At 48.0% G+C, this 27,821-nt stretch overlaps 1 protein-coding gene across 1 annotated transcript in view; it reads left to right on the top strand.

Moving 5' to 3' along the window:
• The first annotated feature begins 10,709 nt into the window (after positions 1–10,709).
• The window catches only part of ULK1 (unc-51 like autophagy activating kinase 1), a 78,681-nt gene continuing 61,569 nt past the window's right edge, over positions 10,710–27,821 (top strand). The window contains exons 1-5 of the mRNA XM_082774150.1: positions 10,710–10,935; positions 11,447–11,539; positions 11,629–11,670; positions 26,383–26,415; positions 27,134–27,170. Of these exons, the coding sequence (XP_082630276.1) occupies positions 10,846–10,935; positions 11,447–11,539; positions 11,629–11,670; positions 26,383–26,415; positions 27,134–27,170 (295 nt within the window). The 5' untranslated portion in view covers positions 10,710–10,845. The remainder of the gene's footprint in view (positions 10,936–11,446; positions 11,540–11,628; positions 11,671–26,382; positions 26,416–27,133; positions 27,171–27,821) is intronic.

Below are 27,821 nucleotides of genomic sequence, written 5' to 3'. Positions count from 1 at the left end.
TATTGCACACTGTGAACCTGGAACATCCTCATTACTTATGTTCTCCTGAAGTTTTTCACCTCTTCTCCCCTGCCAGAGGTAATCGGACAGGTATTCCAGCAGCCTTGTAGTCTTCATTCCCACCATCAGAATAGCCTAATATCAGCAAGCCTGTTAAAAGATAAAGGGCTGGCAAGAGCTTTGCTAAAGAAAAGCAATGAAAGGCTAGCCTAAATCCAGAATATGGTGTGCTATTCAGGACCTATTGGCAGGGATGCGGAATAATTCACTGCTGCTGCCATGCATAGTGCTGCCTTTATGTGGGTGATGCTGTGCTGATCAAGGGAGAGCTGGGATGTTTCCTGCGTGATGCAGACAGGCATGTGCCTCTTCTGTATCATGAAAGAAGTGGCTAACTGATTATAGGGAGGGCATCTGATTCATTATGCAACAGCAGATCCTCTATGATTCAGATAAGAATATACTTACGTTATTAAAATGGTATCATTTGCTTCAGGGCCTATTTGTCTACAGTCTTTCTAACTGAATCCAACCACAAAGAATTTCTCTAATCAAATTAGGCTGGTTTGACATGAGTGGGGCTGCGGACTGCAACTCATTCTTCGTGACAGTGCTGACTTTCAGTGGCTGATAATGGCTGTGTTTTGATAGTTTCTGGAATATATATATTTTTCTGTATTTCTTTGAATGCTGTTGGGGTGTTCTATTTGCATATAAAGGGACCCTTCCTCTGAAGCTCACTATAAGAAAAATTAAACCTCACATCTACAAAGACATAATCCTCCTAGCTCTCATTCATATGCAATGATCAGCATGAGACTTGCACACAGGAGAGAAAATGAGGGTGCACCTTGCTATGGCTGTCCTTCCTGCTCATGTATAATGGCTCGTTTTGTGTCAGCATCATAGGGATAGTGCTTCTGTGCCTCATGCAACATCTGCACCCATACGTGTAGCAGCAGATTTTTTTATCATGGCCTAATTTGGTGTCTCATGACACATTAAACTGATGCCACAGGGGTTACATGTCTTCCAAGCTGATTCTGTTCCTAAGTATGCTGGCTGGCATTAACCTGATCCTCTGCTTGTGCAGGTCAATGAAGTCAGGTTTGCTGCTTCTGACTGAGACTCTAGGTTTGGATACAAGCAAGATGGTAAATTCTCTGGCTTTTGCTCTCAGGAGGGTAGGCTGCAAGATCAGACTGTTAGTTTGGTCTTAAAACTTGTGACCTGAGGTCTGTGAAGTGCTTGGAATTTGTTTCATGTTAGTTTAGAAGTTTGTTTTTTGACAGAAAAATCTGGTTTTCAGTATAAACCATGAGATCTGATGGAAGTTATGCCACACAAATCTTAATCTGATAAACCAGAAGATAATTTCACCATCAAGAAAATAAGTTCTTTTAAAACAAACAGTTGAAGTGTTCTCTTCTTTCCCCTTGATGCCACTTATATTGCATTCTTTTGCCTGTTTTCCCCCTTTATCCATATGTCAATTCTGGAGAATAAAATCAGTATTAACATCTAACCAGAACTGTTGAAATTATGTAAATTAAACCGGACTGGCTGTGATGTTTTAAATGCAAAATGCATTGCATTGCTCCCTGGGCTTAGGTCTGTATTATTACAGTTATAGAAGAGAATTCAAACAGGCCATCAAGATGTCAGATATGTTAAGTGTCAGGTTGAGACTGAATACCAAATTAAAAATAATGGAGCACTTTCTATCCCCAGCAAGTCCCCCAGTGGACAAGCTTTCCTCTGCCAATCCCCTCGTGCTCCTTTGGATTTATGCCTGTTTAAGTGCTTTTATGGCCTCTGGTACTGCAGTCAAGCAGTGCCCCCCAGTATTTAATGTATTTCATCCACTCTACTCTGCAATCCCACTCTCCCCAGTTTAAAGAGAGAACAGGGGCATAGAGAGGCTCACCTACACTATTTAGTTTGCCAGTGTGTTACATGCTTGTAGCTGCAGAGGTGGAAGCAACCTGTGCGGAGCTTCCCAGGAAGTTCGTGGCAAAACAGGGGAACTTGAGGCCACGTTTCCAAAGTCCTGGATGCAGTCAGAGTTCCCTGCCCTGTCCACAGGGTCAGCTACCCAGCATATAGTTCCTGTTACTAAGCAAGTGTATAACCTTTTCGAAGAAGGGGGACCAGTTAACAGTGGTTACAGTATTTTTATCAAATGGTTCATTTAAGGCTACTTTCTGGTTTCTGTCTCCTCACCTAATGTTTGCAGTAGAATATAGGGGGACTGTGTTTAGGTACCAGCTAGTATGAACAGTTTGTTGCATTTGGTTATGCTTTCTGTAATTGGATTATATTAATGCTGCTATTCAAGCCTCGGAGCTGCAAAAAGTGTCCCATCCTAACGACACAACCTCAGCTCAGGTCCCCTGTTAATGAGAGGGTGGACACAATTCTTCCTTAAAAGTTTCTCAAGAGTTGAAAAGATGATGTTGGTGTCCTGCTTGTTATGGTATGTTAATTTTAAACGTGCTCTTGTCAACCAACAGCCCAATAGCTTTCCTTCCCTCTGGGTTTTGTGAGGTTAATCCATGAGTCACGGAACATTTGACTAAATTTCATGAGTCATGGAAAACCTCTGTAGTCTTCATAGTTTTGAACGATCTTGTCCAGTACTGCCAGGTCGAGTGCCTTCCCAATGCCTGGATGTACCATGATTGCATCCTGCAACACTTTATAGTGTCAATAAAAACAAAACTGTGGACAGAGAATTCCTAAATCATGGTTAGCCTTTTTTCTCCTATTTTGATTCAGCTTTATTTTATTATTATTATTTTTTTTTTACTCGTGACTGTACCCTGTTTTACCTGACAAAGGGCAAATGACAGCAGGGCTGCTTGCTGAGACACATACATTTCTGATCTTTAATTGGATGTAGCAATTACTGTATTATAGTTGCTTCTGAAATCAAAGTAGTACAGAAATAATTATGAAAAATTCAGTCTTCAAAGACCTTACCATTTACACAGATGAGAGGAAAAGGCAGGCATCGAGAGGAGTTAAGTAACTAAATACCTTTCAGAAATGCATCTCTCCTTTGTGAGGCAGGAAGTCAGCATCTAGATAACTCCAAGCCCTGTCAAGTGCTTCAGCTAAACTGCATTTCTGGGTAGTTGCCTTCTGTATTCCTAGAGCAAAAAGCTCAGATATTTGCTTAAAAAAAAAAAAAAAAAAAAAAGAGAGAGAGAGAGCAATTAAAACAAACAAACACGCCAAACAAACAAAAGAGAAAAAAAAAAAAACACAAAACAAAACAAAACTTATTTCATTGCTTCCTTGTACTTAGATCTTCTGCCGTGAGGCATAAGTGCTGGGGTACAGATATGGCCAGGTAGGACACCTGCGCAAATCTGGCGCATTTTTGTTGTTCTTGTTGTTGGTTTATTTTTGTGTGTGTTTTGTGTGTGTGGTTTTTTTGTTTGTTTGTTTGTTTGTTTGTTTTTGTTTTTTTTTTGTTTTTTTGTTTTTATAAAATGAGCCCAGAGGAATTCAGCACTAAAACTTTTCTGATACTCTGCTGAAAACCTTTTCTCCCCTCGTTGCTTCAGGTGTCAGTGTTGAAGTACTGTCCCTCTCTGGTTTCCTAGAAACGTGCAAGGACAAGGGATCATTGCTTTGGAGGATTGCAATGAGTGTGCTGATCCCAGCTTCTTGTTGTTGCAAACAGCAGTGTTGAAACTCACTACAATGTTCATCTGTGCCTAATTTTATATTTCTGTGAGGCAGTCAGTTGAAAAAGCTGGCAGTCAGTTGAAAAAGCTGGCTGATAACAGGTCCGGAGGAAGAGCCTGTTTTTTCCCAAGCGCTTTTTTTTTGTGTGTCTGTAGGAGCTGGACAAGGATGATAACATCCAAGGTCTGAGTTACGCTTAACTGCTCTTCTTGGGGATTTAGGAGAGACGTTCTCAGCTTCTGCCCCAAATTAGTACACTGAAGACAAATCACAGAAAGCAGGAGAGAGCTGAGCATTATGCAGCCTGCTCATCTAAGGTCACGCTTTAACCTTGCCTGTGTCAGTCCTGCCAGATATTTGCCCAAACTGCTCCAAAAATGCTCCCACAGTGATGCTGCTCTGCTGCCTGGGCAGCCTTTCCATGTTGGTCCTGCATCTGGAGAGAAGCCAAGCCTAAAGGCTGAGCAGACATTCTCTGAAACGTACGACTCTGTAGATTTGAAATAGAAGGGACATGACACTCCTCCTCCTCCCTCTCCTCCTCCTCCTCCTGCCGTGAGGTGAGAGGTTATTTTTAACACACAGATCACCAAACCGAGGGCCGGTGGTGAAGTGTATTGGGGCTGCTGGAGAGGATGTTGTTGACTTTAGACGGTTTTGGAGCAGGTCCCAGAGGAGCAGGCTGCAGGCTGAGTCAAGGCCCATGTCCCCTCCTGACAAACCTTGGCTTCCCCAGGAGCGGCCTGAGGGGCCCAGTGGATGTTATGGACCTGGGTGAGGAGGATGAAGATGGTGGGGACGGAGTTGTTCATACCCTGGAGGGAGCCCACGTCTTGTAAGGAACTGCACGACGATACCTGCTGATTTACGGACAAGCAGTGTGTGTTTTGGCAAGCAATAGCTTCCAATTAGCCTGAAAACAGACTCCTCCGAGTGGAAGATTTGCAGACTCTCTCTTATTTATTGGCAAATCTCAATTTAATATAATCAGTTGTTTGACAGGCAGGTTAGGTAATGGTCCTTGATGTGGGCACTAACAGATTTGAACACTGAGTACAGCCCCCAGAGCCCTCTGCCAGCAGCTGAAATGCATCTGATATTAAAATGTAAGGGAACCTATGAAGCCCCTTGCCAGAGCACCTTGCTGAGTACATTAAAACACTGCCTTCAATAATTCATGAAATCTGTTCAGTGAGCTGGAGTCTGTGTGTGGGGAGGGGGGTAATAAAACATCTCAGACCTGGCCTGCCAGGATAATTGAGTGGCTGGTTAAATCTCTCAACAGTATTAATCAATAAAGGGGCCCACAGTGTAAATAAATCCCGAATGTAATATGACAGGGCTGGGGAAGTGCATGGAAAGTGATTCTTCCTCTCCTGCATATGACACGAGGTGCCATACTGCTAGAGCAACTGGCATCTGAGTGCACTCCATATTCTGAGTTCCTTGCAGCTGACTTCAAACATTCAACCTTTCCAGCCGTGCTGGCCCATGTTTAGACGTCACCTAAATGTCTTTGATTCAGCTGTGTGTGTGAGGGGGGAGCAGCTGGCTGTGAGCACTGAGGAGTGGATTCTAACTCCGTCATTTAATTCAGTTTCCATCACCAAAAGCTGATGCTGTGAGAGGGAGGATCATTCCCTCTCTCAGATAAGAGTACTTCAGCAGAGCCAGAATGCTGTTTCTGCAGATCCTGTGTGAGGTATGAACAAATACTCTTAACATAGCTTACACCACTGCTGTAAATTTACTTATGTTTTCAGGACTCCAGATAAATTTACTCGTTCAGCCTCTCCAGGAAGGTAATGTGACATGGCTGTGTTCAAAGCACACATTTTAGCATGACTCTGCTGAAGTTCCACTGAGGTCTGTGTTTTACCCTTACTGTAGCTGAGCCAGAATCTAACCCACTTGCAGACAGCTGAAAGAGGTGAGAATAAAAGATGTAATTTTGATTTACTCCTGCAGCTTGTCTTGTATTCCATTAATGCTAAGCTAATATTTGCTTTTACCATTTACAGATATTGGTGTACGTATGTGTTTTCCTTCCACCAAAGTGATTTCCAGTCAATTACTGGATATTCATCTCCTTTACTCCTTCCTGATGAATCTGGTAAAAATTCCAGTATTCAGGTTACTGTTGGCTCTGCCCAGATACTTCTGGTTATGCTCAGCTATTAGGCGGTTTGTGGAAAGGAGATGTGTAACTGGTTTTAACATGTCCAAATTTTAATTTAATTTTGAATCTACACAAATAGTGTCTGCTTTTCATTCATCCTCTTGTGCTAGGCTGTCCATCTTTTTCTGGCTATGAAATACCAAGAAAAGTTTCCAATGAATTACCCAGCAGCAGCACTACCTCTGTGTCCACCGATGACTGTACCACACAGCTCATGCTAAAGCTCATCTCAAGGCTTAAGCTTTCATTTCATGTGAGGAGATGTGTGGCCAATTAACAGGCTTGGTCCCTGTGCAGTCACATCTTGCTCATGTGCCCGAGCCTGATAGTTTGGCATTTCCCTTCCTCCAAAAACACGGATATGTTTTCCTGGGTCCTTATCGTCTCTGTGAGGCAGTCATTGTAAAAAAAAATACTACAGAGGAGTGCCCTGGAAATTCCCTCAGTGTCTCACAGAACTTTGATTTCAAAACAGAGTTACACAGTGATTTAAATAACCTGTTCTTTATGATCATATCCAGCCAAGGATTCCCCCACACCTTCCAGATATGTTGGTTTATTTCTGTGATGCTTCTGGTCTCTCATCAGACACTGTGGGGAACACTGGCATGGAGTTGCTGAACTAGAAAAGCAAAAACACTAGGTTCTTGGGAAAGACAGCTGTCTGGCCCATGCAGAAGCATCAAGAAGCATGTTGTGTATCTGGCATAGGTTCTCTGAGATGTGAATATGGGTCTTTACTCTGCTATATAGCAGCAAGTGTAAAATGTTACTTGTCCTAGAAGAAATAGTCTAATGGATACATCTTCCACTGAAGCTCTGGTACATATAGCCAAGTACACACAGCAGCAAGAAGCTTGGTGTGTGCTAGCCCTCCATAGAATCCACCCAGCTCCTAAGGTAGGATTTGCAGTCCAGGGCGAAGTCTATGCTGCTCCAGGATACTGGTAAAAGTTAGCTGGTTTAAAAATAGTGTTACTGTACCTACATGAGCTTCATTCGCACCTTGAGCTGCACTGGTTGTGTGTATAGGTCGTTTATTCCTTTGGTTGGACTATGATGAGAACAATTATCCCTGGGTGGAAATCTTTATTCTTTGTTCTAAATCTTTATTCTGTGTTTGCTTGTTCTTACACAATTCCTTCATAATCCTGTTGCTTTAGCCAATTCGACAGAATAGAATTGTGTCATAGATAATTACACAGTACCTCTGCAGCACTGAGGTGAGGATGGCACTCTTGGATTCCTGCAGATAGAAATGGACATATTTATGAATGCTAATTAAAACATCATATTGGAAAAGAGTTTCATTTGAATCACCAGGATATCAGCTATCTCACTGCTTGTCTTCACATGTGAATGACAAAAAGTTGCACTAACTTGCAAAAGAATTTCAAGAAAATATTCGAAGGTTTCCCACAGCTGGGTGTATGCTTGTACAGTTCTCCACCCGTCATAAATCACAGCAGATCTTCCCCCAGCCATGCATTAGTAAATTGATCTATATATTCTGTCCCCTAAAGATGAATGCCTCCATCTGAGAAGCAGTTGAATACCTGTTGGTGGTAGTACTTACATCATTAACAAATGGGAGACTATCAGAGGAGAACAGAATTTACATGTGTTGGATGCTGGCCTAAATACAATCTCTCACAATTCTGGACATTGGGGAAGAACTGATAGAGCATAAGTGTTTAATCAGCAAACCACAGTGGAGAAAAAAAAAAAATAAAAAAATCCTACTTTCAATTAAAAAGCTTTTCAGTTGGCTTTCTTTGTTCCAACATGAACAAATGTTTTGTTAATACTATGTGTCTACAGACTGCACTCCAAACATCTCAAAACTGTATTTGCTGTCAAGTGGCATTACGTTTTATTAGTTATCCTTGCGAAGTTTTAAAATCTCTGTAGAAATTTGATGAAATTTTTTCACTAGCCTATTTTTGGAAGATGTATTTGAGCCATTTAATTGCTACAGGTGTTAAGCTGTCAGTACAAAGATCGTGTAGTGCCTCAGGTGTGCACAGGGCATCCAGTACAGCTTGGTCCTGATCCCTGTAGTGATCGCTGAGTGCCTTCAAATTTCTTGTGCTGCTTTGAAGTTTAACTTTTTCCACTAGAAAGTTACACACTGAGCCTTCAGGCCTGCATATAAACAAATCCACTTTGCTTAAAAGAAAAATACATGTCAGTGGAGAGGAGGCTGACTTTGCTGCCTGCAAAGCAGGCAACTGCATGCAAAAAGCTACCTTAGAACCCAGGTTTAATCAAAATCTGTTTAGGTTGCACATTTTTTTCATAGCCATCAGCACGTGAAATAACAAATAAGCACACACAGTACAGAACAATTGAACAGCGTTCATATCAACTTCCTCCTCTGCCCTAACTAGAACTGTGTGTCTCTGCTGCGATAGCAAAACAAAGGCAGAAGCACCTGTGGTCACCAGAGATTTTACCACAGTTGTTGCAAGAGCAGGCTTGCAAGCCCTGGCACCCTGGCTATATTCCAGCGAAGGGGGGATACAAGATTTTGCCTACCTAGAAATTATCTCAGAAGTTTCAAAACATTTTCTTCACTTCCTGCCTTAAGCTTTTGCAACTGTTAGGTTCTGTGTTAAAGACAGCAGCTTTGAAACAGCTGGTAAATTCCTGTGTCTGTCACTTGCCAAGTAGCTTTACTTTTTATTTTCTAGTTTTGCAAGTTTTGTGATGTTTGCCATTTTGCTAGTTTCTGAGTTCATTTTTAAATTAACCGCTTGTGATCATTGACAGAAGCCTGAAATTGTGGATGTCATGGGCCTAGAAGTGATACAGCAAACAAGTAGCTTAAGCATATTGTGTTTTTTAAAATGTAATAAGTTTTTAATTCTGAGGGTTGTCAGTACTGAAATCACAAATATACACCAGGCTCATTTTGGACTGAAGGCCATTGCAAATTCACATAAAGAATACCCTTCACTCGCACAATTCCCCCTAAAAGCTTAACTCTGCTGGAGTTTGAGGCACAAACTACCACTGATCAGACACTGTGGCTTCTGTATCTGGTTTTGGGACAAGCTGTCATTTTTCCAGATACATTTTAAGTTCAGAACAGCACCTGAACATGAGTTATCTAGCAGACGAGGGCAACAGAGCACAGGCCAGGCACCGTATCAGCCAGACACTGCCTTTGAGCAAGGCCTGACGCTGTGAGGTGCTGCCTGTTCCTCACTTTTGCCAAAAACAGCGATAACTGCAGCTGTTGGGCGTCATGACACTGAGTACCCTCAGCCCTGCATGTCTGCAGAGCCGGCTGGCCTTGTGTTTGTTTGCACTGTCAGATTACGACAAAATGACATTTTGGGTGAGCTGACGACATCTGGATGCCATCCCCTGACGCGTGCCCACCTGGCAGCTACGGGTAGAGGAAAAGGGCCGGGATCCGAACACGGATCGATGCCACACGATTGAGCAAAAAGCAAACCCCACACTGCGAGGCACAAACAGACGCGCTACCCGAGACGCGTGCTGTCTCTGCAGCTGGAATAGCGTGTTCTGATTTTTGTGTTTTGATAAGGATGCAGACGGGGACAGGGTGTGGGGGCTAGAAAACGGCCCTGGATGTGGGGCTGAGAGCCATTCCGATGCCCTCAGAGGATGTCGGAGAGAAGCAGCAGCGGGCCCCAGGGTGTGCAGCACAAGCTGCCTGTGGAAGAGAGGGGTCTCAGGGTGCGCCCAGCCATTGCCCCTGCAGGGATGATTTTATATTAAATTTTGAAAAACTTGCCATTTATTTAGTTATTTACATTTCTTAAAGATTTTATTGTGGGGGGCGGAGCGGGAGGAGGCTGCCACCACTGCCCCCACAGAGATGTTTTTATGGTAAATTTTGAAAAACTCAGTGTTTATTTAGTCATTTGAAACATTTCTGACTTGTTTGGGGAGGGGGGAGAGAGGTATGGGGGCCCTGACACTGCCCCCTTAGCAACTTTTTTGTGGTAAATTTTGAAAAACTCGCTATTTTTTAGCCATTTGTAACACTTCTATAAGACTTTTATTGGGGAGGGGGAAGGAAACTCAACATCTACTTAGTTATTCGAAACATTTCTGAAAGATTTTTTTTTTTTGGAGGAGGGGGGCAGCTGGCAGACGGCAGCACAAACCCCCCCGGCTTCCAGCTCCTTGCGGGGGGTCACCCAGCGCCCCGTCGGTGCCTCAGGGCCGGGGCGGGCGGCGCCTTTAAACGCGCCGGGCTCGGCCCCCTGCGCCTCAGGTGGCCGCCGCCGCCGTGCCGGCCGCTCCCCCCCTCAGCGCCGCGCACTGCGCCTGCGCCGCCGGGGCCGGAGCCGGAGCAGGAGCCGGAGCCGGAGCCGGCCTGTGTGGGGCCGAGCCGAGCCGAGCCGCGCCGCGCTCCGCCGGGCTTTGTGTGGGCCCGCAGCGGGCGGCGGAGCTCGGGGAGGCGGCGGGGACCCCGCGGGCGAGCCCGGAGGGGCGTCGGGCCGCGGGCGGCCCTCGGGGTGGATCCGCGCTTAAGGTGGCTCCGCGCTTAAGGTGGCAGCGGCGTTAAGGCGGAGCGCGGCTGAAGACTCGCGGCCAAGCCGCGCCTGCCGGGCGGGCCGGGCCGGGGCTCGGCACGGGGAGAGGCGCCCGAAGCGGCCGCCCCGGGGAGCGGAGCCCGGTCCGTGCCGAGCGGGGCGCGGGGAGGGCCCGCCGCTGAGCAGCCGGCTCCTTCGCCGCCGCCGAGGATGAGCGGCGCCCGGCCCTGCTGCAGGAAGAGGCAGCCCATGGACGGAGGCGAGGGCGGGCGGAGGAGCCAGACGCCGAGCTGCCGAGGGGCTGACAGCAGCGGGGCTGCCCCGCGCCGGCCGGCACCCAGCTCCTGACCGCCCTCGGCAGCGGGGCAGGCCCGGGGGAGACCCGGCCCGTGCCAGGGAGCTCCCGCATCGCCGCCACCGCCGCTTCCCAGCCGCGAAGTTCGCCCCGGCAGCGCCATGGAGACGGTGGGAAAGTTTGAGTTCAGCAGGAAGGACCTGATCGGGCACGGAGCCTTCGCCGTCGTCTTCAAAGGCAGGCACAAAGAGGTGAACGAGCTCTTCTCCTCCTCCTTTTTATTAATTTTTATTTTTCGCCCCCCCCTCCCTCTCGCCCGGGCTGAACTTGGGCCCGGTGCCGCTGGGAGCTGCCTCTGCCGAGCTCGGGCTCCCCCCGCCTCGGCCCTGACAGCCGGGGACGTACTGGGAGAGCCACCCTCCAGGGAGAGCCACCCTGCGCTGGATTTCCCATCCTCAGGGCTTGGGATAAGCCGCGGCTCCCGCGGCGTGTTTATTTCTAGCGATTAAATAAGAGGATAACCGGCGTATCGAGTAATAAGAAAAACCCGAACCTTGGGATTTTATCCTCGGTCTGGCGAGCGTAATTCAGGAGAGGGCAAGTCTGAACAAGTGAGGGATATGCACCGGGGCCTTCTGTGGTGCTGCAGGACGCTTCTTTCTGTAGTGTTCGCAGCCTGTTCAGAGGCCGCTTATCCCAGCCTACATTTATGGTGAAACTGGCATCTAGCTCTGAATTACATCTGCGCTTCTTCACTTTCAGAAACCTGAGCTGGAAGTAGCTGTGAAATGCATTAACAAGAAGAACCTTGCAAAATCACAGACACTGCTGGGCAAGGAAATTAAAATCCTGAAGGTAAAGGCAGACAGAGTCCTTTTCTTCAGTCTTTGTTCTCTATGTCCATTGTTGCTCCTAACTTACTGTCTTTGTTTTACTTTTTCTAGGAATTGAAACATGAAAACATCGTTGCCTTGTATGACTTCCAGGTAAATACATTCATTTATGGCAAAGCTTTCTAGATTTGGGAGAGGTTGAATGGAATTGTTGGAGTTTTGTTTGTTTTTGTTTTTTTAAACAGTTTGTAATTTAACAATTTGTTATCAAATATATTTCTGAGAAAAAAGTCTCCTCATAAGTTATGGAAAGGTAGACAAAGATGGCTAAGCAGCTCATGTATGAATTGTGCTCTGGACAATAAAACTTAGGCAGCTGGGAGCTGAGGTGGGAGCTCCTGTTCCCAGGATACAAATGCAGTGTGTGGTGAATATGTTTGTGCTGGAAGCTCTTGAGTTCTCAAAACATCAGAAATAAAATAAAATTACAGGAGTTACTCTGGGCACACCCGCCTTTTATTTTTCTTCCATGGGTCTGGATATGCCTAAGAAAACTTAATTTTCCTAGACAATGTAGAAATAGTGTGACCGTGACTTTGTAGCATATGATTGCCTTTGGTTCCTGAGGATTTTCATTTGCATTTTTCTGTTGTCCTTGTGGCAATCAGTAAGTGTTTAAAAATTGCAGCAGACGTTTTTAGATTATTGTGGTTTCCCACAGCTGCTTTTTCCTTCGAAGTCAGCTCTGAAGGACTAATCTAAGGGGCTAAAACTGATCTACTCTGAAACCCAAGTTCTCCAGTGACATTTCTTTTTTTTCCTTGAGTTTCTGGTTAACTTGCTGCGTGGCCTGGTGGCGTGAGTTTTTTTTTTTTTCCAGCATTAGTGATGCTTTTTAAGAAAAACACTGCAGGATATAACAGCATGAAGTGGAGTCCTTCTGTTTGTGGAGGCAGGGGCTGGAGGCAGCCTGTCGGCAGCGCTGTTTACCCCGAGGCCTCACACTGGCAAGTGATGGCTGTCGGTTTTGGGGGCCCAGGACCCCATGCCAGACCCCGGTAGCCACCGGTCCCGTGCCGGGGGGCTGCCTGCCGTGTCCCTGGTGTCACGAGGCCCATGTTTGTTGACATTCCTCCTTCTGCATGGATTGGTTCGGGCGGCCCCACGTCACCCGCAGCACGGTGCAGCCTGGTCGCGGTGCCTCCTGGGTGTTGTAGTCTGCCCGTGTCGCCCTGGCTCTGTGGCCCTGGGGGGCTGCATTCCCCTGTGCCCTTGTCCCTGGGGACAGGGTCACGGCCAGGTGCTGCAGGGGGCCGCTGGGGTCAGGTTCCTGGAAAGCACCGAGTGCCTGGCGTTGTTTTTGTTGGAGGCGGGTGGATGTGGGGGATTTTAGGTTCTCTGGGAGGGAGGTGAGGCCGCTGGGAACAGGATCACTTCTTGGAAATGCCCTTTGGGTAGGAGGCCACCTGTTCTCTGCTCCCAAACCATCCTGCAGAGCTGGCCTTGCAGAGTCACAGGGCAGTGACTGCCTTTGGCCTGATGCACACTGCAGAGAAGCACAGGGCTGCAGAAGCTCCCTCTGAGCACAGGCCACCCCAGGCTTTAGGATCTCTTTTAATTTTCCTTCCCTGCATACCTAAGTGTGCTTATTCTGTAACTTTTCCATTGAGAGGGCAAGTGGCTGCTTCTGTCTTCCTCTGTAGTGTGCATTTGTATGAAGTGTTACAGTGCTGGATTTACTTCTTGCACATCTTTCAAAACCTGTGTGTTGTGTTAAACTCTCCTTGCTTCAAGTAGCTGCCTGGTAGGAAGCAGCTCAAAGATATTTCCTGCAAAAGGAATGACTTCATAACTGCAGCAGTGCATTTTTCTCCTCATGGGATGGCAAATGAGCTTTAGTTAACTTCTGTGTATAGCAGCATGGCCTGGTGAGGTATTTGCAAGAGGCTGTATAAGATGCCACGAACCAGAAACTTGGGACCGGCCCTGTGCTCAGGGCATGCCCGGGTGTGCATTTAGTTACCGGCGTTGTCAGACGCTCTGTGTATGACCTGGGCAATTTGGTTTCTTGGACAAAGTGAGGTGACTTACCCTGTGAGTAGGGATGTTACCAGGGTGTGGAATCCCCTCTGGTGTAAGCTGGCCTGTAATCAGGCACCTGCAGAGGTTGTGTGTGTGGTGCCTGGTGTTTGGCCCTGTTCTGTGTTCAGGAGTTGTACGAGTAAACAAACTATCTGTAGAGGTAGCAGTGCAGTTCTGCAGAAGTCTGCCTTCTGCCATCCTTTCCTTACTTTGTGGAAAAGACTCCTTTCAGAAGAAGAGTTTAAAAAAAAAAAAAAAAAGATGAGTTGCTTCGTTCATAGATGTATATATGTTTACCCTTCAGAGTGTCGTGGGAACCCTTACCTTCTAGGCTTTCTGAAAGTGAAGAGGTTTATTCTGCTCTTACAACATCAGAGAGCAAAAAGGAAAAAATGGCTCCTGCGAATCTCAATGTTGCATTTTGTCTGTCTTTCCTCTGCACCTCCTCTCAGCAGTGACTTGAACTTTTACTTGCATCGTCCTTACACACAAGGAAATGGTTGCCAAAACCACAGAGGCTGTAAGCGAGCGATTACACCCAGCAACGCTCTCGTTCCCATTTTCCTAGTTATAAGCTAATGCTAAACAGGACCCATACATCAAGATTTTTGATGTGATGCCAGATTTGCCCCCAGACAGGCACTTGCAGAGCTGATACCTAGTACTGACAGCAGCTCACACCCTTGCACATGTATTTTATCCTTCAATTTGTAGAAAATTGCTGTGTTCCTTATTGTTTCATAGGTCTTTGTGGTACTGTCTCATATACAGTGACAAAATAAGACACTTACCAGGAATAAATGATCCTGGTGAATGTTTAATGCAGAGAAGTGTGGTGTCTGGGCTTTTATAGATCCCCTCACCAGGGTCCTAAGAGCAGCATCATTAAATGAGAATGGCTCACAAAATGAAATATGCATATTCCCATTATTATGTGCTCATGTATTAATGAGAGATATTGTGAATAGTCTAGGAGCCTAATGAGACAACCCCTGCTCAAGGGGAGGATAAATCACGTGTTATTGCTTTCCTAAAAGTACTACACATTTAGTGTCTGTACGGAGTTGTGCTGCAGATCTTTCCTGGGCACAGGAGTTGTTTGGCATAGAGTAAAAACCTTCCATGTGCAGGGTGTGTTAGTTGCTACTGAACAACTTCTGGCTTGCAGGGGAGCTAGAGTTGGGGCTTCCAGGCTGCAGTGGTCCAGAGGAGTGCAAGAGTCCAGAGAGACATCTGGAGACCAGGAGGGTTTTTACTGTTCTTGAAGACAGCTGAATGAGATCTTGTTTCTGAGGTGGAAATCAGGGACAACAAGGAAATGTTCACTTCCATTGTATGAGGATTTGGTTTGGGAAAGGTTTCTTAGAACACGGATTTCAAAACCAGCTCAGCTCTTTGTGCATGCTGACACTGAAAGATTCCTCCCCCCGTGCTGTTCTTTCACCAGGAAGCTTGGTTAAATAGGTGCCAAGTAAAGATCTTACGTGTAACTGTGTTGGTGCTGGGGCAGGTTTACTCCAGTACTGCAGAGCAAAGCAACCCTAGCCCAGCTGCTCAAGGCCTGCAGAAAATCCTCTACTTGTGGACATAAATCATGTTTTAGATATTTAAAAAAAAAAAAAAAAAAGTGTTTTCCTGCATGACCTGGGCAGAAGAATTGCTTTACCAGCACATCTTCCCTAGTTGTGTGTTGTGATCTGAGCTTCCTAAAACAGCCCGGCCATGACTGCTTTTGTGGGTATTGTTGGTTGTTGTTTTTTTCCCCCCCCATGGGTGGGAAGTAGAAATGCAGTCGTTAACACCACATAGGGCACGGAACTGCTGAGTTTCTATTTCAGCCCCGGTTACCCGAGGGTCTGCTTTCCATAATTTAATGTCGAGCTGGCTGGTTGTGCTCATCAGCTGGGAATGAGCTCAGAGGAATGCTTAAATCACTCGTGCAGTGAAGTCTCACCAAAAACATGTCTGCTGGGGTGACTGTATCACCTCGAGCTCCCAAAGAGTGGACAGAGACCAGGGAGTCCTTGCAGTGCAGTTTTCCTCGTACCCGAGGATTAGGGTGGCAGGACAAAGGTTCTTGGGCTGAAGGATCAGGTGCCCTGGGCTCGTCCTTGGGGCCAGGTACCAACAGGCTCATTCTGTTGCTGCTTTCCATAAAAGTCCCGGTGATCAGTAGGATCCTGGCTGTTTGGGCTGCCACGTGCTGTTGTGTTCCCTGCACCATCCTGCTCTGACACAGAGCTTTTAGCTGCCAGTCCCCATCTCGTGTCCCCTGGCACAGCTCCGTGAGCAGCAGCGTCCTCTGTGCCCTCCAGCACCGCTCACTTCTGCTGCGGTGCTTTGCTAATCTGCTGGGGGGGATGAATCAGTGCTGCTGCAGCGTCACCTCCCTCCTGCCACTGCTCGTGCCACCTAACGCAGGATCTCCTCCTCCTCGGGCACTGCCGTTCAGGTGCCGTGTCGCAGGGGACACGGGGCTCCATGGGGATGCTTGGGATGAATCAGGAGGCACTCTGTGCCTGGGAGATCACGCTCCTGAGGTCAGGCAGACTGCCTGGTTAAATCCTGTTTTAATTCCATCCCTGAGTGAGGCTGGCAAGCTGCCTCCTGAGTGGGTGTGAGGTGCAGGCTCCTCTGAGCACTGCCAGGCAATCCGGCAATCCTCCTCCTGTTTGTGCTGCGGCCGAGAATGGGGAGCCTGCTGTCCTGCTCTGTCAGCATCCTCGCATCTGCTGGAGGCTGTCGCTGTTACTGGAGGCTGGGCTGGCCTAATTTAGAGCTAGAAGGGGGAGAGGATGGAAAATCCATCTGTTCTCTGCCAGAAAGCTTGTAGGGTGAGGCCTGAGAGTTAAATGAATTGAAGTAGCTACATTTATGGCAAGTAGAGTATTTTATACTATATTTTATCGTCTTACATTTCTATCTGATCTTGGCTTCGTTAGCTGGGTACTCCACTGCGCAGGTGACAAATGTCTAGCAAATGTTGACCACTAAATATAGACCTTAGAGGAGTCAGTGAGCTTTTTTTAGAGGGAGTGGCCTTGTTGCATTTCTGAAATGGTCATCCCTGGTTTGCTCATCCTGTATGTAAAGCACATACCTGTGTCCTTCGCACGTGGTGGCGATGTCATGGCAGAGCCAGCGATGTGGAAGGTTAATGGCTCTGAGGCTGCCCTGGAAGGTAGCATTACTCAGGCTGTAATGGCAGATGAAGGAATGTTTCCCAGGAGTGATTGGAAACTGGTAGGCAGGTGTGCTCGCTTGGACGGCAGGGCTCTGGTAGCGGCTGAGGTGCTGTTCATGCTGCTGCTCTTTGGCCTTCATCCGTGTTTCCATCATGAAAATTTCCACTGCTCGAGTCCTTGTGGTGACTGAATGCAGTTGCTTCAAGTGGATGAAGCAAGGAGGTAGAGGTTTGGGAGGCAGACGGGAAGAGGGGCTTTCTAATTGTGTTGGCAGGGGAAGAATGTCCCCGAGCAATGGCTGACTGGGGCTGAATTCAGACGGAGAACCATTGCTCGAATTTCTTCCAAATTTTTGTAGGTCCAGACCAAAACCCCGTTGGTTTTGAGACGGGATTGGACTCAACCCTAAAACAGGAAATTGCAATCAAAGTGTGTGTTGCAGAGGCTCAGCTCAATGCTTGAGAGGGTATAGAGAATTAAGGCTAATTAATTCACTCTCATGTGTCTTCCTTTTTCCTCTCTTTTCTGCACCCCATGCCATCCCACGTGTCGATACCAACCAAAAAGCCTTTGCACAACGGTCAGACTAGCAAACAGCAAGGGTAAGGGCAGTGCTGAAGGCAGGAGTTTGAGCTGGATGCCTCCCTTGGTTTGGGCAAGCTGCTAGAGAAGCTCTGCTCCTCTGAAGAGGACACGGCTCTTCTGTCAGGCAGACAGCCTTCAGCACGAGGCAGCAGGGAGTGAAAAGCTGAGCCCGGGGTGGTCAGCAGAGCTGGTGGTCTTTGATCTGCCCAGTCAGGAGTACAAGGGTGGGTTTTTGTGGGTTTGTTTCAAAACTTTTGCGTGTGGGTTTATCATTGTTGGGGGATTTTTTATTTTTTTTTTTTATTGCTTTCACTTGTGTTCGTGTAGCACAATGAAATGGCAAACCTGATGGAAAAGAGAGATCAGTGGGGTGGTCTTCCAAGGCAGCAGCGTTTCTCAGGTGTAGAGCAGTTAAATCTACTTTACTTAAGAGAAGCTGTCTTAATTATCTTTGCCAGATGTTATGGCTCCTCCCTGAGAAATAAATGTCCACAGCAGAATCCAATAAAAATCTTTGCCAACAGATAGCTTTAGGGCCTCTTTGTGCTTAGAGTATAGCAAAGAGGTGTTTTAACCGGGATGCCGCCTGCTTTATGATGTGAGGCCTTAAATACCACTGTAAATGTGGAAGGATGCTCTCCGCACGCAAAGTGAGGATCTCAAAGCTGCCTTGGCTTTGATGTCTGAGGCTGTTTCAAGGTGGGGGATTGAGAGAAATGAATCAAATCCTGCATCGCTGGCTGCTGAAGGCAACAACGTTCAGTCTGGCTGCGAGAACACCCGGCTTGTCTCCTAGCATCAGAGTAACAGGAGGAATTAGGTCAGCTCAGCTGGCATGCTAGCCATCAGCCAGGCAGCACGCTTCAGTTGTGGGCAGTGAAAGATGCTGAATTTCAAGCCATCAGAGCTCCTGTTTCGCGAAGCATCCCCGTGTCCAGGAGCAGATGGGCCTCCCGGCAGCTCCATGCCCGCAGCACGGGGGCTGCTGCCCCAGGCGTGAGGCGGTGCGAGGCTGAGCCCAGATGGGGCCGCTCAGCAGCTTAAAGCCTGTGGTTTGTTGCTGGGTCTGTGCCTTGTGATAACCCTGCACGCACAACGGGGCAGTTCAGTAACTTTCTCTTTGGAGGCTTTTTTGTGTTTGACACATACGTGTATGCTTAATTCAGCTGGCGGTTGTAGCCAGCCTGCTCAGACATACTCTGCTTTCTTTGTCTTAGAAATATTGCAGATTGAAGCCCGTGGTACCTGGCTTCTGGTAACTGGATTTTTTTCATAATAAATTAAGATAATTTTTATTTGAATGAAAGCTAACTTTTTTTCTTTAAATTCCTTGATCTAGAACCTCTGTGCTGTGATGGTGTATACGTGCTTTCCTAAATCTGGTAAATGAAGTATGAAATAAATGAATATGAAAGAAGACTGGCAAAGGCCAGCTCGTGCATCTGCCATAGGAAACCAAGTGGGGGTTGGGCCTCTAATTCCCACAGTTGCATATTTTAAAAAAAAAAAAAAAAAAAAACCTCCTGCGGGATATCAGATTAGGTTTCGTGATGGCAAATCCCAAACACACCCACGCTGTTCACAACTGCACTCACTGGCTCTAAAATCCAGCTTCAGTCTGCGTGGCTCCGCTGGTACTTGAGCGTGTCTCGGTAAGCGAGGCTGGCTCAGCGAGCACGATGCCAGCAGCAGCATTCGGCGCGGTGCCAGGTCTGTGGAGAAGCCTGTCCTTGTAGCCTGCCTTGCTGCCTGCCTCGACCCACAGCACTGCTCCTGCGCTTTGTGTAGGCTCGTGCAAGGCAGCGTTACGGGGTGCGGGGATTTCGCTGCAGTGCGTGACTGACCCTGAGGTAATGGGGAGACAAACCTTAAATGCACCCTTAATAAAATGACTGTGATATGCAAAGGAGGTGAGGAATAAATACAGAAACTCAAATTGGATCTAGAGTATTTGGATCATTGTTCTCAGGATTTTGAAGCCACTTCTCCTGACAGCATTAACATAATGCATTGCCACTTGCAGAGAGATGCTTTAGTTCAAAGAAGCTCCCAGGTCTTAGCCCTCTGTTAGCAAAGGGGTGCATGGCAGCAAGTCCCGACTCTTTGGGATTCTGCTGCTCTTTTCTCCACTCCCTCATCCTTGCTGGGCTGTGCAGCAGGAGCCAGTCTTGCACTGCGTGCCCAGAGGTCCTGGGGCTTCCCTGAGAGCTGGCCAGCCGGGTCTGTGTGCTGTCACCAGCAGCACGGGTGACACAGCATTGCCCCCAGACAGCGCTGTGAGAAGCGACTGCTCCTCAGTGTCCCCGCAGCAAGAGTCTTTAATTTGCTGTGGCACACGTCTCCGGTCTCGCCTCGAAGCTCTGTGACTTGTTGAACCTGCTGCTTTGCCTCTCTCCTCTCATGACAGTGATCCTGCCTTTCGGTTTCCGTGGTTAACGTCAGCTCAGCTCGGGCTTGCTGCAGTGTTTGCTCTGCGGAGGCTCGGCGTGCCCCTGCAGGACGGCCGCATCTTCCTGTCGGGGCACTTCGCGAGCATGGGAGTCGCCCGTCATTCAGCCACCGGTGGGGCCATGGCACTGCAGGCAGGAGAGAGGTGCAGCTCCTGGTCCAAAGGGAGCTGCAGAAAGCCCGTGTTAGTGGCAGGGGCTGGTGCAGTTCCTTCGGGTCTCTTGAAGAAGCCATCCTGCCGTTTGCCTGCAGTGGTGTTAGCTGGCTGGCACGCGCGAAGGCCCTGGACGTGACGGTGCCTTGTTCATTTTTTACGGTCACACAGTTGGACTTCAGGACTGTTGCTAGGGGGATGTGATTGTATGGGAAGTACTTTCCCTCCCTTCCTGCAGCCCATGCAGAACCAGAGGACAGCTTTCCTGCTGTTTGTAATCCACACTGAAGCATGACCATCCCGAAAACGGTTCTGCTTCATAAGCAGAGAATGCTGTAGTGCCTGGAATGGGGGTGTAGCATTTTGCATTGCTGTTCTCAGGAGCCTACAAAAATTCACGTTCAGCAAGGTGGCCATAAACTCCTTCTGCACTGCAGGACCTCCCTTCTGCTTGCCCTGTATCTTGCCTGGTGCTCCAAATCCTGGAGCAAGCTCTCAGGTCTGTAGGAAGCAGAACGTAGTTGAGAGCTGCTGCAGAAGTCAGTCCTCTCTGGGCCTTGCCTCTTACGCTTAGGGTCAGTGTGAGGACACTGGGAGCCCTCGTTCCCTTGGGAATTCACAGATCTGCTGACTCCGCACAGCTCGCTGTAACACTTTCCAGACAGTAGCAGCAGGTTTTATTACTGGGCCTGGATCTGCCAAAACAGGCAAGGATACTGAGTGGGCTGTGGCACGATGGCATTTGCTGCTCGCATCCCATCTACCAGGCTGTGCGTGTGCGACTGCTACTGCAGCCCCAAGTTTCTGCCCTGCAGCGTAGCCCGTGCACGAGAGGAAGGTGAGCACTTGTTGCTTATGCCATGCTCACTCCCTTTGGGGCAGGACCTCGCTGCCTGCATGGCGTGAATCCCAGCGAACTGTCCTGAAACGTGCTTTTTTGTCTGGCCTTACAGCTTCGTCTGGGTTTAAGAAGCACTTTGTGACGCTGTGTCTATGCAGAGAAGAGATTGTATTGTGGCAAACGAGTACTTCTTTTCTTTCTTCATCCGAATTAATTGTTTCCTGAGTAAAGAACTGTTTGAAGTGTTCCTGAGTTCTTTATCAGCAAGGTTCAGAGGGAGTGAAGAGAAGGAGCAGGGCAAGGGAACAGAAGTACAATAGGCTCTGAGATGTTTTTCTTTGTGTGAGGTCGAGAGCCACATGAATATCTAGCTATTTGCTTTAGATCTGTTCTGCTAAGGGTGAAGGCTGGTAGGTGCTGCCACAATTCCTACTAATGTTACTATTGTCTTTTATCTTGCTTCCGTTCAGATCGTTGCGTCAAGAGATAATCCTTGCATAGCATGAAAGTTTTCCTCTTCAGAGGTTAACCTTCTCGAGCCAAGCTCTGGGCCAGAGTGAAATAACCCCGAGAGGCATTACTGCTCGGAAACGTGCTTCTGAGAACAGCAGGTTCTGTCCCCAAGCCCAGCCAGCTTGGGAGCCACGATGTTAGCTAAAGGCTTTTCCAGGTGGTTCCTGTGAAGCAAGGTTTGTTTGCTACAGCTGGTGTGCATAACCCAGTGCCCCTTTCAGAAGAGGGATGAACAGAAAATAGAGATCGTATGTCGAAAGGGCACCAGCTCCGTGAGATCCCGCTGGCAGGGCAGGAGGACGCAGCGTGCCTCGGTGCTGAGGGCCTGCTGCAGCAAGCAGGGGAAGTGGCATTAAAAAACAAACAAACAGAAAAACCTCAAAGCAGTAGAGCTTAGCTTTCAGTTGGTGTCACCTTTATCTTCCATTGCCAGGTTGGACTCCGGGCTTCGTGTTGTGCTTCTGTTGGGTGGCACAGTCAGTGAGGCCTGGCCGTGCTCACGCAGGTCTCTGTGGCAATTATCTTCCCTTAGCAGCTGCTGCGGGCGCTGCTTGGGCTGTCAGGCAGCACACGGGGATCTTCCTGGGGGTGCAGGACAGGAATCTCACCGGGGGAGGCTAAGGAAACGCGCAGCCGTGTGCTTCTCTGCAGGAGAGGAACAAGAACAGCTCTGAGCACTTGAGTCCCCACACCTCTGCCGAGCAGCCGTGCCAGCCAAGCGGTGTGCAGCACGGGGTGCAGCAGCAGGGCAGGGCGGTGCTCATCTGAGTCCTCCTCCTGCTCCCCCAGCTCTCCTAGAGATGAGTTAGGTGAGGTGGGAGCTGCTTTTTGCCAAGTTCATACCCCAGCATCTGTTACAATGTTGGTCCCACACGGATGGGTGGAAATACAGCAGTGCTGCGAGGGTTGTGGAGCGCTGTGTAATTAAACGCTTTTCCTTCCTGAGCATCTTTCTAAATCTGGTAGCAGGCTAGGTGCTGGGGCAGAGTGCAGGGGAGGATTGCTCTGAGGAAGTTTCCTCTCGTGGACTTTTTAAGCTGTGGTAGGAGGATGACTAACTGCGGGTACACCCAGATGTTTCCCTTTGGACACACCTAAACACAGGCTTTCCAAGAAGAGGATCATGCCACCTTCCAGTATGGGCGGAGAGAACGCTTTGGAGACAGGACTGCTGTGTCGTAACACCCCTAACCCCATCCCTCAGTGCCTCAGTGAGGGATTTTAACAGAGTGCTGTCCTGGGGTGATCGCTGCTGTGTTCCTGAATGAAGTTCTTCTTTTTCCTCCATCAGCAGATGTGTTACTTGTAGGCAGTAGAGCCTGTTGCCTGTTTTTACACTCAATTAAGTTGTAACTTCAGCGCTGAGGCCTCTGCTGTATGAGCTGCGAGTCAGGCAGCGATCCAGACTGATTAATTATCAGCTTGATGCCTCTGGCAGAGGCCGTCGGTGCTGCTGTAGAGCACAGTCAGGGTTCTGCTGCTGCGTCGTGATGAGAGGAGTCAGGGGATCGCCTCTGCGCCGCTCCCTGCGCAGTGGCAGGGCTGGCCTGGGCTGCAGGGGCTGCCACGTGCGGGTGGGAGTCCAGAACAGATTGTCTGCAGCGCTTCTTGGACATAAGCCTCTGCAGAAATACAGCAAATCGTAATGTTGTTCTTCTTTCTGATGTGGGAACGGGTGGGTCGGGCATCTCGTTTCTTTAGGGAGACGGCTGGCCTGCAAAGTTTGGCTCGGTGTATTTTTCCTTGGTCTGTTCATTAACAAATAGTAAGGCCTGTGGAAGGATTAAAAAAAGGAAAAAACTAGTTTCTGCTGCTCAGTTGGTATGGGAGAAGTCAGTCAGCCCATTTGAAAAACCAGAAGTCTCTTTAGATGTCTGTTTCCTTTGTAGCCACAGTAAGCTATTGGCTGAAGGCTTTTTCCAAACACGAGTTTGTTTCAGAGGCCCTTCCTTAAATAAATGTTTAGTTTGGTGGTAAAATTCCTACTGCTCTACCTGGGAGGTGAACCCCAAAATGCGAAGGTGGGCTCCAGCAGGGCACTCACTGGTGCCAGCAGCTACTGGTCTGTAGGGGTTGACAGTCATGGCAAAATACTGCTGCCAAACACCCCCCTGAAATAAATGCATCTGGAGTTGGAGTTGGGTCTGGGCACCAGTTCTGTTTTGCAGTGGTACCTGCTGCTCGTGAATTTACACAGAGCCCTGGCGAATGCCACGCTTCCAGTTCTCCCTTGCAGGCATTTTTCCAAATTACAGGAAGGCGATTTCAGTTCCGCCAGCACAGGGGGTACTGAAGACAAGTTTGGTGAGGCCTGTGTTAACCTTAATCAGCGGAGAAGGGTTCCTGATGCGATGAGGATGGCAGAGGGTGCCGCTGCCAGCGGGGGGCTGGGGGAGCCACCTTTTCCTCCAGCTGCCATCAGGCGCTGCCCCTGGTTCTTGGCCCTGGGCTGGGCAGATGCAGGCAGCAGGCAGCAGGGTGGCTTTGTTGCTAGGGCAGTCGGGCAGAGAATCTCCCCTGCCTGCCTGGGTCCTTATTTAACCCCGTCACTGTGCACATTACTGCCAAAAATCAATGACTTGCTTTATGATGTGTGTTTTCAGAGTCTTTAAATAACGTACAGAGGAAAAACAACCAAGCTACACAGTGTACATTAGCTCTTAGCTAATAACTGAGAAGTTATTACTAATATCTTTTGGATTTAGCTTGTCTAAGCTAAACTTCCTCCTCATTTTCTATACAGGCAACAACATATTAGTGCCCTGCTGGCACTGTACATATTAATGGGTTATTGGTATTGAGCTGCTGTGACTCCAGCACGTTCAGCAAGACTTGGCTCTGCAAAATGGCAGTGGCAGAGGTGAACTCGGTGCAGGCTGCAAGCACTGCTTTAGAAACTTCCTCCGTGCCTGGAAGCTGCCCCGTGCCCAGCTCCGTGGCCTGCAGGCACAGCCGAGGGGCTGCAGCCATGTGTGGGGCCGCGTGTCCCTGCCGCGTGTGTGCGAGCGGGGCTGCGGCACTAGGAGATGGGGCAGGACTGGGCACCGGTCGCTGCATCTGAAGCACGTGTGGGAGGAGATAACACGTGCTGCCTTTAAGTGGAGCCATGGGAAAGTAAGGCCTAGTTAAAGCAGTGCTTACCACGGGTGAAAATACAACAAATGCACTCTTGAAGCGTCCCAGGGAACTGTTTTTTGGACAAACGAGGAGACCTTCAAAATTTCAGCTGGTGAGAGCAGGGAGCACCAGCCCTGGCTCTGGTGAGCCCGTCCTGCTGGGGGAGCTGTGGGAGATGAGGCAGTGGGGCTGCAAGTGCTCACATGCATCTCCTGGGGGATGGTGGCTGCAGACAGCTGTGCCTGGTGCCTTTCATGGGGCAAGGACTTTGTCTCCCTGCCCTCTGCACTCTTCCAGCCAGCCTGCTAGCATCTGTGTCCCATGCCATGAGGTCAGGAGAACTGCAGGAGAGGTGATGGGAGGCAGGCAGAGATCCAGGCACTTGCAGAGGTGGGTTTGGTCCGGGTAGTCCGGCGTGCAGAGCAAGATGAAAGGAGCTGAGAGCAGGCAGTGAAGGCTGCTGGAAAACTGAAATGCTGGAAGGATGGTGTGGGGCTCTTTGAAATTGTAGTGGGGCTGTGAAGGGGAATCAGGCAGGCAGGTGTCTAAATAGCCTGTAAGTAAAGGCATGCTGCCCTGCAGCTATGGAAATGCAGCGAACTCTTTTGCTCCACCGTTGCTTTCAGTGCTTCTCTGCAGCCAGGTAACTGCTGCCTGCTCCTGGCCGGGACTTGGCCTTGCATTTAGGAAGGGCTTTTAGCATACGAGCTTCTTTGTAGTGGATCTGCTCCTCTCTTGCTTGGGTTCAAGAGGATTTAGATGCTCTTGGTCTACCTGGGGCTGAAACATCTGTCTGTTTGCACATCTGCTCTCTGCTGCTGCTGGTTAGGCAGCTCTGCTAAGGCAGCGTGCTGCTCACAGCCCCTGGAGCTCCTGCTGCTGGGTGCTGTGGGCTTGGGGGGCTCTTCTCTGCAGTAGGGTGTGCTTGTAGAGTATGCCACCCAGCACGTGCTTCCAGTGCCCAGGGAGCCAGGGGAGATGATGAGCTAGGGCTGAGGATAACTTTCAGGACTGGAAGAAACACCACAGCACAGTAACACATTTGGGAAGACAAGCATTTGGTCTGAACTTCGTCGGTGTCGACCGCATAATCATGCAGAAAGCTTCAGCTACCACTACTAGCAGGCTCCTAGCTTCATTGGTGCTCTGTTAACGCGTGTGTAGGAACTGGTTGGCTGGTGTTACGTTTTTGACCTGTGTCAATGCTGTCAGATGGACAGTTGTGATGTGTGCTGTTGGTTGTACGTGAGACCTAAAATGACAGCCTGAGCACCCCTCAGCCAGTTAAGCATTGACTTCCCACTGCGTAATGTTATTCGAATGGAGCAAGGGCCCAGCTGTGCATGGTTCCTCAGAAACGTCCTCAGAAACATCTTAGTCGTATCCCTGTGGCATAGCCAAACATTCTGAGCTCGAAGGCAGCTGAGATCTTTCTTTTTTTTCTTTCCCTCTATGAAATCCAAGGTGGACGGAGCTCTTAAGCACCTCTCATCCGTGGGGGTTGAAATGCAGGTCCCAAAGTTGCATTGCTCTTATCATTTCATTCAGACTAGAGCCGCTCATGCAGAATAGCTGCTGTAAAGGGCAGTGTTAAATGTGGAAACGATTAAGACTCTAAGATAATAACGTACCAGCATCTGCAGTGTGTTCTGCTGGTAATCCCAAGAGCCAGGAAGGAACACGAAGATCTAAGCCACAATATAGCAGATTTGCTCTGTTAAACAGGTGCACATTGAGAAAGGAATAGTGTACTTCAATTGGTGTGAGATACCCTATTCTTAAAAAGTAAGTGACCCTCCAGGAATTGATCTGTAAGGAAGTTCATTCCCTCTCTTAAGCCTATCTTGTAGAGAAGAGTTCAACTGTTTAAAAAGGAATACAGCAGTTGTAATGTGTGTGAAATATTTTGATGCATAAATCTTTGTTTTCTCTTTCCCCAGGAGATGGCAAATTCTGTCTACTTGGTTATGGAGGTGAGTGTCTATCGTTTTTTCAACTTTTTTCATCTTTAACTTGGATTAAGCAGACCAGTTCATTAGACAAGAAGTGTTTTCTGCTCAGTCTCACCTGCAATGCTTTTGCTAATCTAATATGCAGCTGCATACCTTTGAGAACTGGAACAGTGTGGATGAAGATAGCAGTGGGATTTCTTTATATTGCTGCTGTTAGAAGGTCATGCTGGCAGAGGTTTAATCAGTTGGATGCCTTACCTCAAGGGTCGAATGAGCATTACGGGATAGTATCTGCTTCAAAGATTCATGGAAAGAACATTTTATTCACACAGTATAGCTGCAAAGATTTTTGTATGTTTTCTTTCTTCTGCAGTCTTTGCTCTGAGGTCTGTTGACCTTTCCTTAGTGATGTGGAACATAATGTAGGGAATTTCAGTTTTCAGCTATGGCTGCTCCCAGATTTTCCTTAGTCAGCTTCCTGGTGGTCTTCAAGCGGTGACCTTTCTGCTCTCTTGGTTTTGTCTTTCTCTCTGTGCATGCGCAAGGATGTACACATGTAGGGCGAATATGCCAGAAGAGGAAGCTATTGGAATAGCTTTTTTTCTGCCAGTTTCTGAATGTATATTCTGATGTGATTGTTTTTAAATACTGTGATAAGCTTGCAGTGCTAGTGAAGTTCACTGAAGTTTTTAGTCCTTAATTTGCTTTGCATTAACTGAGCTTTCTGTTCTGCTTCCAGTACTGCAATGGTGGTGACCTGGCAGACTACCTTCACAGTAAGTAGAACAGCATGGAAAGTATCCTCGGTATTTGTAAGGAATCACTGATGGTTCTCACTCCTTAAAGTTGCTGGGGCTTGACATCATCCTTTAATCTCACTTCTTAATGTGGCTCTGCATCATGGTTAAACAAAGTTTGGTTTTACTGTTAGAATTTAAAGTTAGTCAGCTGGATAATATTTCGGGCTGCTTATTTGAGGGATGTAATGCCTGGAAATGGCAAAAAATGAAGGATTAAAAGCTAAATTTAAATTTGCCCTACAGCTAGTGTTGAAATCCCTACTTTTGACGAGTGCTTTTGATGATAAGCTTTCTTTTAGGATGAAATTATCTTGGAAAATTCAGATTTCTTCCAGGATATTTCTCTAGTATACATGAGGCACATCTTTATTGAGAGGTTATGGTGCTGCTACAGTTATTTTGATAATCGCATGCTTATATTTCATTGCAACATCTACTTTTCCACTGGCTTCTCTGACATTTTTCCTGGTAGTTCCTGTAGCACTTAAACAAGCAGCACATGCAAATCCACTGCTTCTGATTGAATAAGATGCTTGTAAGCTTCCCAATCCATTCTGCCCTCTAATTACAAGCATTAGGCAATATGGTAATCCTGTGTTGAATCAAAAGGCACTCTAATTCCCCTTG

Source organism: Aythya marila (genome assembly GCF_965140915.1).
Source record: "Aythya marila genome assembly, chromosome: 17".
NCBI lineage: Eukaryota > Metazoa > Chordata > Aves > Anseriformes > Anatidae > Aythya > Aythya marila.
Note: the sequence above shows the minus strand (reverse complement) of the source record. Positions and strands in the feature narration are given on the sequence as shown.